The sequence below is a fragment of the Helicoverpa armigera genome, chromosome 31, assembly GCF_030705265.1.
Source record: "Helicoverpa armigera isolate CAAS_96S chromosome 31, ASM3070526v1, whole genome shotgun sequence".
Taxonomy (NCBI): domain Eukaryota; kingdom Metazoa; phylum Arthropoda; class Insecta; order Lepidoptera; family Noctuidae; genus Helicoverpa; species Helicoverpa armigera.
This window is the reverse complement of record NC_087150.1, coordinates 1,463,491-1,480,333: the sequence shown is the minus strand read 5'-3', so window position 1 is coordinate 1,480,333 and position 16,843 is coordinate 1,463,491. Positions and strand designations below refer to the sequence as shown.

Sequence of the window (16,843 nt, the reverse complement as noted above, 5' to 3'; positions counted from 1 at the left end):
ATTAACCTCTTTGGAGTTTCTTGAACGCATCCAAATGCTGTCAAAATTGACATAACTAGCAATGCTACGCTGCAAAAGTGAGAAGTCTTCGAATTTCATGGAACTGTTTGCAATCGATAACCTTTCAAAATAGTATGATTTATGTCAGATCAAAAACAGTTTGTGTATTGTAAAAACAGAGATTTTAAGAGAAATTTGTAAAAATGAAGCGAGTTAAAAGGCATAAAGTGAAAACGGAGGCGCCGGAAACTTCCACTTCTCACAATAGAGACCAAGAAAACCATGATTTGGCGTATTATATCCACGATCGAGTGGAACTCATGCACCAAGTGTTTTCGGTGATTAAGTATAAAGAATTAAAGGCTATGGTGCCCGCCAGCATCAGAAACATATCTATAGACGACCTACAGGAACTGTGCACTGAAGAGGTATCATAACTTTTATAATTTCCTCTAAATGTTCATATATTTTCACTCATTATATTTTTTTTGTTTTAGTAAATATTTGACTCCCTATCTATATCATAGGTATTTAACAACCACGAAACTAAACCAATAACTCTCCACAATAGTTGTTCTACCGCACATATAGTATATACCAAAATTGGTAGCAAAAATACAAAATTTTGGTCAGGGGGTTGTCTCAAAGTTTGTAAGTCCGGTGTCTATCTATACTATTATTATATAGCTAAAAAGTTTGTTTGTAGACCCTAATCTAAGTAATTGCTCGCACAATTCAAAAAGTTCATTCAGTCATTTGTCAAGAAAGGTTATCGGCTAGTTTTAATTCACATGCATGGAGTAGTTCCCAAAGATAAAATTACTTTCTGAATGCTAATTCTAACTAAAGTAACTAATATCTTTACAGTTACTCGGAATAAGTTCAAAGCGACTCTGCGCTATACTAGACGGGGCTGAGCCCCCGTCCGACACAGAGTCATCCAGCCCCTCCCCGCCTCCTGAACAGATGGAGACGATATCCCTGGACAGCATATCTTCTGACGATGAGATCTTGAGCCAGTCTAGTAGTAAGAAGAAGAAGGTATGTTGGATATAATGATTGCTGTTATATATCTACTATTGTTATAAAGATGCCTGTGTGTGTTTCCTCTTCACATGAAAACTGCTTGAACACATAGAAAAATTCACTTTCCTCATCCAAATTAAAACTAAGCTATTTGTTATTGTTATGTGTAAGCTACATGACTGCCTTTCATCAAAAATGTCCAACTAGGACAGAAGAGAACTAGGAGGGAAGTGATTTTTTCTCTTCAGTATACTCCATTTGGTATTAAGATAAAGCAAAACATTGAACAAATAGACTACTGCTTAAAATAATGCTTCAATTGATTAAATAGTAATCATTATTGTTTTTACATTGTTTTTTTCAGTATTTAGCATTTGTTTTTTTTTTAAATATTTGTTAGTAGGTACTATGTCGAATTAGATTAAGTCTGTAAAGGCAAAGTAACTTTGTGATGTGAATAAATAAATAAATAAACTGATTTAAGAACTCAAATAAAGAACTCTAGTCTATGGTAAGGCTTTAGGCTATATTAAGCTATTTTATCGTCCTAAACTTTTGTCCCGCCTATAAGCCAGTAAGATTACTGACAGACCCCAGTATATATTAATTCAATATTTTCCCAGCACAAACATCGCCACCACTCAAAGTCGAAGTCAAAACGCAAGAAGTCTAAGGAAGAAGACCAGGGTTCAGCAGACAAGAGCAAAGCATCCCGCGCCGGCCTGACAGTGCTGGAGTTGTTGGAACTGCAAGCCAGAGCCAGGGCTATCAGGGCGCAGCTGCAGCAGGAGCAGAGAAACAGTGAGTTTTATATTAAGTAGCAAGTTGAAGTGGCAATGGGCAGGCCATATTGCTCGTAGAGCAGATGGCCGATGGGATCGAAAAGTGCTGGAGAGGAGACCACGGACTAGCAAGCGCAGCGTAGGACGTCCACCAACAAGGTGGACAGACGATCTTATAAAGGTCGCCGGAAGACGCTGGGTGCAGGTCGCCTCCAGCAGGTATCTGTGGAGATCTAAGGGGGAGGCCTATGTTCCGCAGTGGACGTCCTATGGCTGAGATGATGATGATGATGATGAAACTTCTTAACTTGGGATTGTATCCAAACACAAGTTAGGAAGGTTTAAAAATGTGACTAAGTGCTGCAATAAAAGATACTACTGAACAGATTAAAAAAAAATCTTTCACTGTTGGAAAGCTACACTCTTCCCGAGTAACATAGGCTATATTTTATCCCAGTACGAGCAGTATGTATAAGTAACCGTTTTCCCGCGGTTTTACCCGCGTCACGTGGTAACTACTGCCCGTACCGGGATAAAATATAGCTTATGTTACTCGTGGGTAATGTAGCTTTCGAATGGTGAAAGAATTTTTAAAAACGGTCCAGTAGTTTTTGAGCCTATTCATTACAACCAACCAAACAAAGTGTTCCTCTTTATAATATTAGTATAGATAATATTCTTATATAACATTGTCTATCTTCACAGAACCGCCATCAGAACCGACGCAAGAGCCCCCTCACTCGTCAGACAACGAGGTGGAGATTAAGGAGGAACCAGCTGAGGTGGTGGAGATCAGCAGTGACGACGAGAAGCCCAAGATTGAGGACTTGCAGAAGAGTAAGTGCATTTTATTCTGCTAATGTTGAAAAGGCTAAAGTTTGTATGTATGGATGTCTGTCCTGAAAAAACTACTGGATGGGTATATTTAGGTAAAAGATAGGCTACTTTTTATCCATGAGCGCGAAGTAGTTCTCTACGGAAAAGCTTTTTACTTTATTAATATAATGATACATATTTGGTGACTATGTATTTATCATCATTCTCCTGCCCTCTCTCTCTCTTTCCCAATTTTATTCGGGAACTATTTAGTACATTAAAAAAATACCGTCCATAACCTAACATAACCAAATGAGTCTTATTTTATTCGTATTTAATATACCAGTAGTAATATTGTCAGCAGAATTCTAAATATTTTCCTTATTAACATTTACAGAAATAAACCAAGAGAAAGAGCCCGACCCGCCTCAATCGCAAGCAACCGTCACAAAACAAGTAAACGATTTAATAATAACAGTACCAAAATCTACCAAACAGAAAATAAAATTAAATAGAAATAAATCCATTTCTTCTTCTGACAACACTACCAGTGTTGCCAGCAATAGCGTAGCTTCAAACGAAAAATCTGTAACTGAAAATGTTGCTACACCAAAAAAATCTGAACCAACACCCAAAAGTAACACTGAAGGTAATAAAAATGTTAACAAAAAAGATAAAGCCAAGAAAAAGAAAAAAGATAAAAAGAAAGATAGGAAAGATGACATTGATAATGATGAGATCACTCTACAGTTGTCTGATACTGAAAAGATGGATCTTTTAGAAGATTTAGATAGAAAAAACTATGACAGTGTCAGTTCTTGTTCTGACTCTAGTTCTGATTCTAGCGATTCTGAAGATGATAAGAAAGATAAAGGTAAAGATAAAGATAGCAGTATGAAAGAAGCAAATCAAACACCAGAAACTAGCAAAGATAATGAAGAAAACACGGATAAAGTTACTGTGGTATCTGAAAAGATTGAAAAAGATAATACTGAAAAAGATTTAGAAGCCAAAGATGATGAGAGTCCAAATAAAGATACAATTGAGGTTGAAAAAGAAGAAGAATCTAATCAGAAAATTGACCAAAAAGATTGTAGTAAGAACACTCAATTAGAATCTTCTGAAAATGATAATAATACTGAAAAAGGAGACAAAATGGATACACGCATTGAAGAAATTAATTCTAGCACTGAAATTATTGAAACAAATCCAGAAACTGAATTAAATATTGCTAAAGATAAAGATATAAGTGAAAAAGATCAACCTGCCACTTTAAAAGGCACTGTCGAAGACACAGATGTAATAAAAGATATAAATACTATAATAGATGAAGAAAACACCTCACAAACAAAAGATACAGACAACAATATGTCAGAAGGAGAATTGTCAGACCGAGAGAGTTCAGAAGTTGAAGCAGTAGACTTAAAACCTGAAGTAGTCTGCATTTCAGACGAGGAAGGAAGCAAGAAATCCAAAAAGAAAAAGAAGAAAAAAGATAAGAAAGCAAAAAAAGATAAGAAAACTAAAAAGAAGGATTTTCGTGAAAGCGCCGATCAGAACTTTTTCAAAAATAATGATGGTAACACTTCTGAAAATGAAATTGAAAATCCGCGTTCTATAGAAGTCATAGACAATACTACAGCAGACACGGGTATAGACAAGAATGTACCTACAACTGAAAACCCAGACAAAGTAGATTTAACTTCAGAAAACACAGAAAAAGAAAATAAAGCCCTTTCAGACGACGACATAGAAGCAGTTTACGAAATAATGGAACTCTCAGACGACTCATCTTGCTGTGAAGTGGAACTCAAAATATTATCTAAAGAACCTACTACTTCGGAAATTGAGGCTTTATCCGCCAAAATTGACGAAATAGAACGGGAAGAAATAATAACAGAAAAAGAAATAATTGAATATGAAAAACAAAAAGAGCAAAATGATTTGGATTCAATTACAAATATATCCTGGAAAGATCGATACTTAGACAGTACAAAAGTCAAAAAAGTTCTAAACACAGCTAACATTTTAAATGCTATTAGAAAAAAGAATATAGAATTAAAAAAGAAACTAGCAGAATCTAAAAATGATGAGAAAGAAGCTGAAAGAGAAATAGAAATTGAGAAAGAGAAAATAGACAATATAGTTTTAGAAGAAGGGACTATTGAACAGTACAATACTTTGGAAACTTCTAATAAATATGTAGATCCGGTGAAAGAAGTATCGAAAGACTTGAAAAAAGATGCAAAATTGCTACTGAAAATGTATAAAAAGCTACTAAAATATAACGATATGAATAAACCCGAGAATCCTAATAAACAGAAAAAGAAAAAACGGAAAAAGGTAAAGAAAGATAGTAAGAATAAAGATGCAAAAGATACGGTAGTGAGTGAAGTAGAAAGTACTTCTAAAGTTAATATTTTAAGTAAAGATGATAATATACAAGTTGCAGAGGAAGTGACTAATTTAAACTAGGTATGAGAACAAATAAAAATTACTACTAAAAGTAATATAGTAAGATAGATGTTTTAAAACGAATATTAACTTATGTATTCTACAGATTTTTTGACTAATTAAAACTTTTTAAATTAAAATAATAACTTTTATTTCTTAATTATTTTTTACAACATAAAAAAATCTTTCAGTCACTATCCCCGGATGACATTAAGGCTATATTTTATCCGGGTTCGGGATATACATATAATAGGAGCCTTTAAAAATAAATAGTCGTCTTTCCGACCTTAAGGGTCCGTTCAAACAGACCGGCTCGGAGAGCATCGGCGCGCATTTTTCTTTTCACACAGACCGGAGCCGATCGGCTGCGCGAGCATTAAAGAGCATGCAAACGGAGCCAAACGTCAAGAAAAAGTACGCGATCGGAGCCGGTCGGCTCCTCTTATTATTTCACACCGAGCGCCTTCGAGCATTCTTAATGACAAAAGCAGTGCACATGCAAAAATAAACCTTACTACAAATACTAAGTACTCGATTTTCAACGTGTTAAGAATTCGCTCTTCTCTCCGAGCCGATCTGTCTGAACGGACCCTTAAACCTTCACATTCACCTTTAATTTCTAAAAAAGTCTTGGAAATTGCAACTTTTTTATGCTATCAGTGGACTTATGCCGATGCTAAGGAACACATTTTTTGTTAGCAAACAAAAATGCGCGAACAATTTTCAAATCAGCCATACCAAACAAAATCTAGCTTTCAATCACAGTTTAGGCTGACCACTGCTACCTCCAACAGTTTTATTCCCTATCACAAGCGCTTGAACAAGCTTCTTCTTCAGATCCTCTTCCTCATCACTGTAACTAGATCCTTCGACGACCTTCTTAAGCATTTCAGCTTTCATCTTCCCTATCTTAGCTTCTCTCATCGCTTTAAACCGCTCTTTCATTTTATGATAGAACAGCTCTTTATCTTTCACCTCCTCCGTACTTCCTGGCACTGCTAAACTTCTATCATCATCATTATTCATTCTTCTTTTATAACTCACTTTGCTATGTATCTTAGCTTTCTTTTCGTATCGTTTCTTGTAATCGCTCATAGGTTTAGTGGGTCGCGTCATCAAGTTTACGTAATGCCTAGTCGTTGGCAGTTGGTAGTTCATCTGTCTGAAGTGATAGTTCGACGTCACAATATGATATCTTCTCTGTATAGTTGTTGGTACTGTTATAGGTTTCATGTTTCTAAGTAAAGGGTACTCGTACTCAGTTCTTGGGCGGTATTGTCTCCTGTAATTTCGACTCTGTGTGGTTCGCTCAAGGTTGGTTTTGCGGTGTCTACGTTTGTGGCGGTTATGTCGTTTTGATGTTTTCCTGGTTTTGATACGTTTTACTTGACTGTGTTCTGTTCTTTCGGAAGAGTCTTCTCGAGTGCTGTGAGCTTGATCTGTGAAAATATACAAAGAAATATAGATAGGCTGTTGGGGTCGGCTTCCAGTCTAACTGGATGCAGCTGAGTACCACTGCTTTACAAGGATCGACTGTCGATCCTTGTAAAGCAGTGGCCAGATAGGTCGACTGCCTATCTGACCACCTCAACCTAGTTACCCGGGCAACCCAATACCCTTAGGTAAGACTGGTTGTCAGACTTACTGATCACTCTATCTATTAAAAAAACCGCATCAAAATCAATTTTAAAGTTTAGATTAGATAGTTTAAATCAATTCAAAAGTTTTAGATTTAAGCGTACAAAGGGATACGGGGAATAGGATTACAGGGACAGAAAAAGCGACTTTGTTTTATACTATGTAGTGATGACAGATCGTAGACCGTCGTGGTGGCCTAGTAGGTAAAGAAACAACCTCTCGAATATGAGGGTGAGGGTTCGATTCCAGGTCAGGCAAGTACTAATGCAACTTTTCTAAGTTTGTATCTACTTTTTAAGACAGCAATGGCTGAAAAAAAGGTGAAGGAAAACATCTTGAGGAAACCTGGACTATATAGTCTGAAATCACCAACCCGCATTGAGCGAGCGTGATGATTAATGCTCAATCCTTCTCCATGTGAGAGGAGGCCGCAGCCCAGCAGTGGGCCGATAAAAAGGCTGTAACAGTAACAGTGATGACATACCTCGGTCCAACTCATCGGATTCGCCACTAAACCGCCGAAGGTCTTCTATCTTGTACTGAGGGAACCTTGCCATGAGGGCATCGTTGACCATTTCAATGAGTGTTCCTCTCGCCTCACCTTCTCGCAGTCGGTGCATCGGTGACAAGAATGCCTCTATCAAATTGTTGCAAGTCCAGTAGCCGTCATTTTTACCTGAAAAAAAGTTTTTTTAGATCACGAAGATCAGCTCCGCAGGACATATTATATAGGAAGTGCACCTGTGTCTGCTCAAATTATTTCAGCCAAAGGCTTAATAGCCAGGCTTTCGATTCGTTTCACAAAAAAAGTTTCATTCGACGCCATCGTACCATGCTATGAGAGTGAAGAAATAGTAAATGCACCTGTGTCTGCGCAAATACTTGTGCACTATAATATGTCCTGCGCAGCTGGCTGATCTCCTTATATGATTACAGCTGCCGTGGCCGATAATCGGTTAGGACGACATCATTGCTTACTGTTAGGATACTCTCCAAAACTTTTCACAGCGTCGAACAGGTTCTTGCCTTCCCACGGGTCGTACAAAGATTGTGCGTAGTCTGTAATATTGTTCAGGTCCTCAGCTAAAGCTTCCCGTCGTTCTAATAGGACCCTGTACATCATCTTGGCGTGACCTGATGGAGAAAACATGTAATAAATACACAGAGTAAGCATAGATGAGTGGAGATGACATAATGTATTAGTCAGGCACCTTCTTCCTCAAATATGTTCGGTGGGCGATCAGTAACGAGTGAACTAACGAGGAGTTCTGGTTCTGTGAGGTATAAATCATCGATTTTTGGTAGTACCTAAAATGGCATTGGACCCAATGTCCAAAGAAGGCGTATAAGGGCGAAGACAGTAACGTTCCTCGTCGCCCGAACTGCTGTATTTTGAAGCGTTATTTTCTTAGGAGATTTTCCGTCACGGCATCTCCGCTAGTCATTTTGTTATCCGTAGTTTTTGTTGCCCGGGTAACTGGGTTGAGGAGGTCAGATAGGCAGTCGCTCCTTGTGGCACACTGGTACTCAGCTGCATGCGGTTAGACTGGAAGCCGACCCCATAGTTGGATGATGATACATAGTTGTTGGAAAGAAGTGGTGCAATAAACTCCTAAATAACACTTACTTTGTACGACATCTGTCTCGTTCACCGCTATGAAGTTTGTGACATCTTGCACGACCTGTATTAATGGCCACTTCAACCACTTGAACAGATTATTTGAGACGTAACTGTAACAGATAGTATAGGAATCATGAGTTTGAGCATTTAATCTTATATCTAGGAATATTGACAAGCTCGTGGCTAAGTCTGGACTGCCTAAAAAGTTCAAATTTTGTCAAAAACAACTTTTGTAGTAGGTACCTTCTGAAACACGGAAGAACTCGTTATGACAAGATGGTCACCCACGGACCGTGAAAGCAAAAGTACTTATCGAACAGTGAAATATTTTTCAAAGCGATTCAGTTAGGGTGCATCTACACGGTGCAAGTAGCTTGCGTATGTGCAGGTTACATGCATTTTACAAACATGCGAGTCCAGCGACTCGCGCATGTACCAAAGCAAAATACCCACCCGCGTGCTCTTGTCACTTGCGCGTGTTAACTTGCTCCAGCTACGTGCACTGTGTAGATGACTCTTAGTTTTAGATGTCCAACAGCAAAAATCTTTCAAATAGTTTAAAAACTAAAAAAACACACTTTTTGTAACGTTTCTTAGCTAGTCATGTAATTGTCATCAGAACTCAGAGAGCGTGCTTTCATCCTAATCGAAGACCGGGAAGTGAGTCAAAGTAAGATTCCAAGATTTTCTTACATACATAGTTAGCTAATATAAGCGTGTTAAAAATCATTAGAAGTTACAGACTTACAAATGAACAACATCTTTAGCATGTTTTATGACATCGTGCACGTGTTTTGTATCCTTCAGAGAGATGAGAGCCATGAGTTCCACTAGGAAGGTGACAAACGGACCCTCGCGGAGAGTTTCCATCATGTTCTGATATGCCATGGTTGTGGGCTTTGTACTTCGGCTAATTGTCGCGTCTGCCAATGTGAACAAAAACATTATTATGATATCATCACTACATAGTATAATCGCTTTGTGGGTTTTCTTAAACATTCACAAAGCAGCCCGTAGTCTGGAAGTTGGTGATTGATTCACCCGTGCATCGGAGAGCACGTAAATGTCGGTCCTGCGCCTGATCTGTCTCCGGTCGTGTCGGATTGCCGTCCCATCGGGTTATGAGAGTGAAGGAATAGTGAGTGCACCTGTGTCTGCGCTTATGCTCGTGCGCTATAATATGTCCTGCGCAGCTGGCTGATCTTCTTACATGAGAACAGCCGCTGTGGCCGATATCGGCCGTGGACGCCATTATACATAGTATATAAAACATAGTCGCTTTTTATGTTCCCGTGACCCTTTGTACGCTTAAATCTTCAAAATGCAGCAGATTTTCATGCAGTTTTTTTTAATAGATAGAGTACCTAATTGAAGAGGAAGGTTTATATGTATAATAACATACATTAAATAGTAAGGAAATACTGTTATCCCGTGCGAGGACGGAGCGGGTCGCTAGTATAATTATAATTTAGTAGAATCATCGGCACGAATCTTGAGCACTGACCTCATCATTTGCGCAGAAATGATTTATTAGAAAAGAACCAATCCCGAGTGACGGCTATGACGCGATGCGCTGCGGGCCAATCACCGCTTTAGCCCGCCCCCGCGCCTCATTTCATACCATAAAAGGGACCCAATACTTCTGCGCAGGTGAAGGTCAACGCTCAAGATTTGTGCCGATGATTATAACAATCGTTAGAAAATGCAACTCACTTCCGAACAAGGCGTAACCGATTGGAACTTCCTCAGAAAATGTTCGCCGTGTCCACAGCCACAGTTTTGGATTCTCGGTCACCATCCCGGCCGATACTTTTCGAACTGGAAACTGGTGAACTGCCTCTAAAAAGTCGTGGTGGTCTAGTCGGTAAAGAACCAACCTCACAATGAGGAAGCGTGAGTTCGATTCCAGATCAGGCAAGTAGCAATGCGACCTTTCTAAGTTTGTATGTACATACATACTTTCTTAGTAGATCTTACTGTAGGTTCCGACTATCATTTAACATCGTTGGCAGTCGTTACGGGCGGACAGAAGCCAGTAAGTCTAACACCAGTCTAACCAAGGGGTATTGGGTTGCCCGGGTAACTGGATTGACGAGGTCAGATAGGCAGTCGCTCCTTGTAAAACACTGGCACTCAGCTGCATCTGTCTGGGCTGGAAGCCGACCCCAACATAGGGAAAGGCTTGGAAGATGATGAGTTAGTAAAAGGATCAGATAATGATCATATTTTGACTCTCTTAACTACTATTAAAACAAAATTAGCTTACTGTGTCCTCCTGCCCAATTCAGCGGCGAAACAACTGCATTTCTCTGCGTACGTTTTTGGAGCCATCTATTTACAATGTCCGGTAAAGCATCATGACCATGCGGGGGCGGCGGAGCTAGCTTTGGTGGGGGCTTTTCCTGTGCAGTTGTTCCCATAGGCAGAAGGTAAGTAGGGATGGCAAATGTTCGTATTGTCAGTTTCGGAGCCGCAGCTGATGCCTTTCTAACTGGTGATCAAAAATCTTCATTAGTAAAGTTGTTCCTATTATTATGTCATACGAACACCGAAAACATCATCATCATAAAAACAACAAAATTAAAAATGGCACTTTTTGAACGTCAAACAAAAGACAGTCCCCAAAACGCCCTCGCTTCACCACTTCCTATGTGTTTTTGCTGGGAAGAAGAAGTGGCGCAACAAACTCCCCAGCAAAACGTCTGTTTGTAGAATCTTTCAATGTTTTATGTACGAATTGGTATATAATGGGTATATTCCAGTAGTCTCAAGTATGAGAGCGCGGGTTCGATTCCAGGTCAGGCAAGTACCAATGCAACTTTTCTAAGTTTGTATGTACTTTCTAAGTATATCTTAGACACCAATGACTGTGTTTCGGATGGCACGTTAAACTGTAGGTCCCGGCTGTCATTGAACATCCTTGGCAGTCGTTACGGGTAGTCAGAAGCCAGTAAGTCTGACACCAGTCTAACCAAGGAGTATCGGGTTGCCCGGGTTACTGGGTTGAGGAGGTCAGATAGGCAGTCGCTTCTTGTAAAGCACTGGTACTCAGCTACATGCGGTTAGACTGGTAGCCGACCCCAACATAGTTGGGAAAAGGCTCGGAGGATAATGATGATGATGATTGCTTACCTTCTACGTCAAAACCCGGTCTTTTCTTCGTACCTCTATTTTCCCATTCTTTTACAATCTCGGGTACAGCGTCTTCATAAAGCGGCCCTGGTACAGGAAGGGGGGTCGTCCACTCCTCTTTAGATGTTTCTACAGGGAGGTGGTAAGTAGGGAGAGGCACATATTTTGTTTCGACATGCCTGGTTATAGTTAGAACAGACATCGTGTCTAATTTGTCCGGATACTCTGGGTGTACGGGAGTGGGTGTCATACTGAAGTCAAAATAATGGTAATCAGTAGCTCGGGATGAATGTTTGAAATCTATCGGATGGTGTGCAGACGGATGATGGGGAAAAAAAGGAGGCATAGGGGCCATAGTTGTCGAAACTTCTGAAGTCGGGTGAGTGAATCCTGTTGTGGAAGTGAATACAGGATGCTGTGGGTAATGATGGTCCAAGACCGAAGTTGTCGATGGCAAATCAAAATAGGAATCAGGATATTTTGTAGACATAGGAAACTCTTGTGGTAACGAAGGTTTTGTTATGAACGCAGGGAAATGAGGAGTAGTCGATACTGAAGCAGTACTGTGAGGCTCCGTTGGTTCTGTATAATCCGTAGGCCTTGTATATCTTGTAGGTATGATATGATGACCTATAGGAGTAGGTAAGAATGTAGTTTCAGGGTTGTCTCCTACTTCTGAGCTCCACCAAATATGCGTATTGTCGTAGTCTAGAAATTGCTCGTCTTTCAGTGTTGGTTCTAGGAGACCCAGAGGTCTGGTTTGGTGATCACTTGTCTCCCGATCCTTCATGCTCTGTTCGAAGTCGTCCATGTATTTGTTGACTACCAAAGCTTGTTGGTGACGCTGAGCTATCAGTTCTGCCTCATCGAATTTTGCTGGAACTGATCGTAATAGTTTAAAATACTAGAAAAACACGCACGTAAATATCATTACAAGAATTCTAGCCATTACAGGACCAAATCATCCTCTGAGCCTTTTTTCCCAACAATGTTGGGGCTGGCTTCCAGTCTAACCGGATTCAGCTGAGTACCAGTGCTTTACAAGAAGCGACTGCCTATCTGACCTCCTCAACCCAGTTACCCGGGCAACCCGATACCCCTTAGTTAGACTGGTGCCATAACAAATACAGTCCAAACACAGCTATGATACGATGTTCCAACATGAAGTTCCAGTTCATATCTTCCGGCTCCATCATCAGATCAGTTTGACAGTACCATATTATTGTATTGTCATCAGAACTACATACAGCTGACAATTTCCTTGGACGCTCGTTCTTGAAATCTCAAGTCAGAACTGTTTTTTTAAGTAAATGCCTATATTGAAGTTCACTATTTTCGTGTTTAGGGAGGCACAATAAATTGGTGGGTCTGGGCTATCATTTGAACATCTTTGCCAGTTGTTACGGGTAGTCAGAAGCCAGAAAGTCTGGCAATCAGTCTTTACAAGTAGGGGTTGAGGAGATCAGATAGGCAGTCGCTTTATTTAACTCACTGGTACTTAGCTACATCTGGTTAAACTGGAAACTGACCCCAAAGTAATTGGAAAAACAGTGTTGAAAAAAAAAATACGAAAAGACATACCTGTTCCATTCCCAGTAATAATTTCAAAAATCAAAAACAAATGAAGTAGTAAAATAATCATAATTTTCTATGATTTAAAAAATGATTATTATTTTAAATAGGCAACTTATATCGATTCGTATTTTTATTTCGTAGACGCCCATTTTTGATTCGATTCAAAAATATTGATGTTATTTTTAAGTTTTATTGATTAAAGAAGAATTTACATATTTTTTTAATTAGGTATCACTTTTTTTAATAAGTTTTTATGACAAGTAGTACAGTTTTCAAAAACTATTTAGATTTTTTGGATTAAAGGTAAAAAATATATATTTTAAAATACGCAATTTTAAAAAACTTTAACTTTAGTTTAAAATTGGTTACTATTCGAGTTTTATGAACAATAAAATAGTTGTAACATCTTTATCGGATTAGAAAATATAAAAATATTTGCATATGCAATGTAATACAAGTTTTACGATTTCATAAAAATGTTAGTATTTTTATATTAAAATGAAAGTGTGCGCTTGCTTTCTGCTGTTCACCATATTTGGTAGTGATTTTATGTTTATTTCAAGGATTAAATATAGTTTATACCTAATGACGTTTTTCAATAAGCTGAGTTAAATTTTGTCCAATTCAAAATGTGGAAATGTACTTTAATATTTAAGAAATCAAACTGATTAAAACATCATTTTCATCATCATCATTTTTTTTACCTCACCCTTTAAAACCACTTACGAAAACCTGAAGAATTATATAAGATTACTAACGTCCCCACTCAGAGACATTTAATGGCTACTTAAGCCATTCCTTAGTGAAGGATTTGTATGACATTCCGTCACTAAGGAGTGACTTAAGTAATCATTAAATGTCTCTGAGTGGGGAGGTAAATTGCCCATTCCAATAGTAACTGACTATGGAGAAGAATGGGCAAGAAACTCCTTAAAAATATACATAGTTTAAACACGTTAGCCCCACGTTCGCCTCCCAAAAATCCGGGACTCTATAGTCCCGAGGTCTGGAAGAGACATACATTTGAAATTATAAAAAAGTTATTCAAATATCTCGTCTCTGCCCTCTCAGTAGTACCTACCTATCATTGAACGGAGAAATTCTATTGGTTGTTTAAAACTTCTCCGCTTTGATGAAGTCCGGGCGAGAATTATTGAAAAACCAAATAGAAAAAGCATGGATTGACATAAAAAAGCCTCAATCCAGTTCCCATGTAAATGTAACAAATAATGATAGCAAATAGCAGTACCCAAATGAAAACCAAAAAAAACCATATGAAAGAGAAAAAAAAACTGTCCAACTAAGAGAAAAAAACTTTTTGAAGGTCAAGTTTACGAAAGACAGCCCCAAAACGCCCGCCATTCACCACTTCCTATGCATTTTTGTTGGGAAGAAGAAATGGCGGAACAAACTCCCCAGCAAATCTATCTACTCAAGTTTTTTTGTAATATCCACCCTCCGAGTCTTTTTCCCAACTATGTTGGGGTCGGCTTCCAGTCTAACCGGATGTAGTTGAGTACCAATGCTTTACAAGGAGCGACTGCAATATCTGACCTCCTCAACCCATTTACCCGGGTAACCCAATACCCCTTGGCTAGACTGGTGTCAGACTTACTGGCTTCTGGCTACCCTCAACGACTGTCAAAGATGTTCAATGTCAGCCGGGACCAACAGTTTAATTAACGTGCCATCCGAAAATCCATTTATATTTTTTATTTTTTGTAGAAAAGAGATAAATTATTAATACTCCATTCGATTAAAATATGTAACCACCAGACCTACACTCCAGAAATCACAGCCATAAGTGCGCACCAACACTAGCCAGAACGACTCAACGGCACTACACCCCTGACACATTTCTCCTACGCATCACGAGCTGCACTACCACCAGTTACGGATTTCAAGAACAGCAATCACCTTTCAAACGAAGAAACCGGTCACATCAGCTGCCAAGCATGAAATAAAAGAAAGATCCAACAGTTAGTCCGAATTTCAAATTGTAAATTACAACTACGATTGTCACTCACACGAACGCCTTCCATTCGACAGGCTTTGCATGACCTTTGTGTCCCTTAGCCGACTTATCAGCCCATCCTGGTTTTCTAGGAACCACAGTAACGCGACACTCACTGTACTCACACAGATTTACACGAGTCTCTTCCTGATCACCACGCTGCTATCGCACAGGCCAACGGGTCTTTTCCAAGTCACCCCGATACCCATCACAGGTACAGCATAACACAATAAAATCACTAAGTAGGCGTAAGAAGTAACAACAAATTGCCAACAAATCTATAGTCTGACGTATAATTGAATTATTCTATGTAACTGAAAGACATTAATCAGAACCCGTGGAACTACTTCTCAGCGTCGATGATTCCACTAGTTAACTACCACTGACAATAATTGTGTGCCAGCTGATTGTTGACCACGGCGATCGTATAATTGGCCCTTATTACGAGATCAGCCAGCCGCACACATATTATAGTGCGCAGGCATCTACGCAGACACAGACGTACCCTATTCCTTCAATCTCATAGCGACAGCCCAACACAACCAGAGAGAAACCACAAGGAGGACCGACATCAATGCGCTCTCCAATGAAGGGTGCGTCAATCAGCATCTTCCAGGCTCCGGGCTGCCTTTTGAAAATTTCCAAAACCAACAAAGCGAACTCGTCCCGACCCGAGATCCCGCGCACAACAGTCGCACTACGTGACAACTAAACCAACGACACAGTTCATATCTACCAATACCACTAGTCAACGAGGCAGTTCCACGTTTAATAACCTCGTGTAAAAAATAACCTCAACATAAAACTATGGATTGGTCTCACCGGGTTTTCCACTCAACGTGCGTGATGATCGCACATCGCTATGGCGCGCAGTACAGCAAAGCTTTCGCGGATGTGAAGCCACGGAGATGCACAAGCACCAACACTCCGACCTCACAATGACACGTTGGGCTAATGGCAGGCAGCGTCGTAATTTTCTCGCCATATTGCACAATGATCACCGTCATTGTTGAAACATGAAAAAAGAAAAAAGACAAATTCGGTTAATTTTCTAGCATACCTTCAATAACTAGCTTGACATTTAACAATGGAAACCGATACCATTACCATAACCGTGGTTACCATATTTGTACCTTCGCTGAAATTCTTAATAAATCTTCTACTACAAACTCCATTTTAAATTATTATCGACATCCATTTTTTTTCTTTTTAGTGGGTAGGCAATTTATCTTCAAGTGGCCAGTTCTCCCGAAATCAGTCTGGTCATTCACCAACCAACCAACATCATGTTGCAGTATGAGATTCGATAGCAGTGTTGCATCAAGCGTATGATCAACTTTTGCCACTAGAATCTTCACATTTTGAACACGTGGGCGATGCAGGGCAATCCTTAACAGATGTGGGCATTCGGATCCCACTTCTGATGTCGGCGTCAGGATCCGGCATAGTTAAATAAAACAAAGGGTTTCTCACACAATCACTTGGTTTATTCCAATTAACAATATTAGTCACTACAATTATTTATCACGAATTTGTGGGAGGTGTGCACTCGGCAACGGTCGGCGCGCGCGCCGCTTTATATAAGGTCCACCGTTGACAGATCGACGGTTGACACTTCGACGGTGGCGCCGTCATACTTAATAAATAAAGCTAGAAACCTCAAAAAGAACATGGGCTAATTACTTTTAATTCATATCTTATTATTCAGATTGGGATTAATTTATTCTTTACAATTTGGGTATTGACACATGGACTGCCTCGTTGGTCTAGTGGTCGGGTAAATGT

At 39.4% G+C, this 16,843-nt stretch overlaps 1 protein-coding gene across 1 annotated transcript; it reads left to right on the top strand.

Moving 5' to 3' along the window:
* Positions 1 to 120: 120 nt before the first annotated feature.
* On the top strand, positions 121 to 5,108 carry LOC110381794 (protein starmaker). Its single transcript, XM_064043332.1, has 5 exons — positions 121 to 428; positions 868 to 1,041; positions 1,650 to 1,827; positions 2,514 to 2,645; positions 3,022 to 5,108. Exons 1-5 carry the CDS (start codon positions 204 to 206, stop codon positions 5,097 to 5,099), a joined length of 2,787 nt encoding a protein of 928 aa, XP_063899402.1. The 5' UTR covers positions 121 to 203; the 3' UTR covers positions 5,100 to 5,108.
* The last annotated feature ends 11,735 nt before the right edge of the window (positions 5,109 to 16,843 follow it).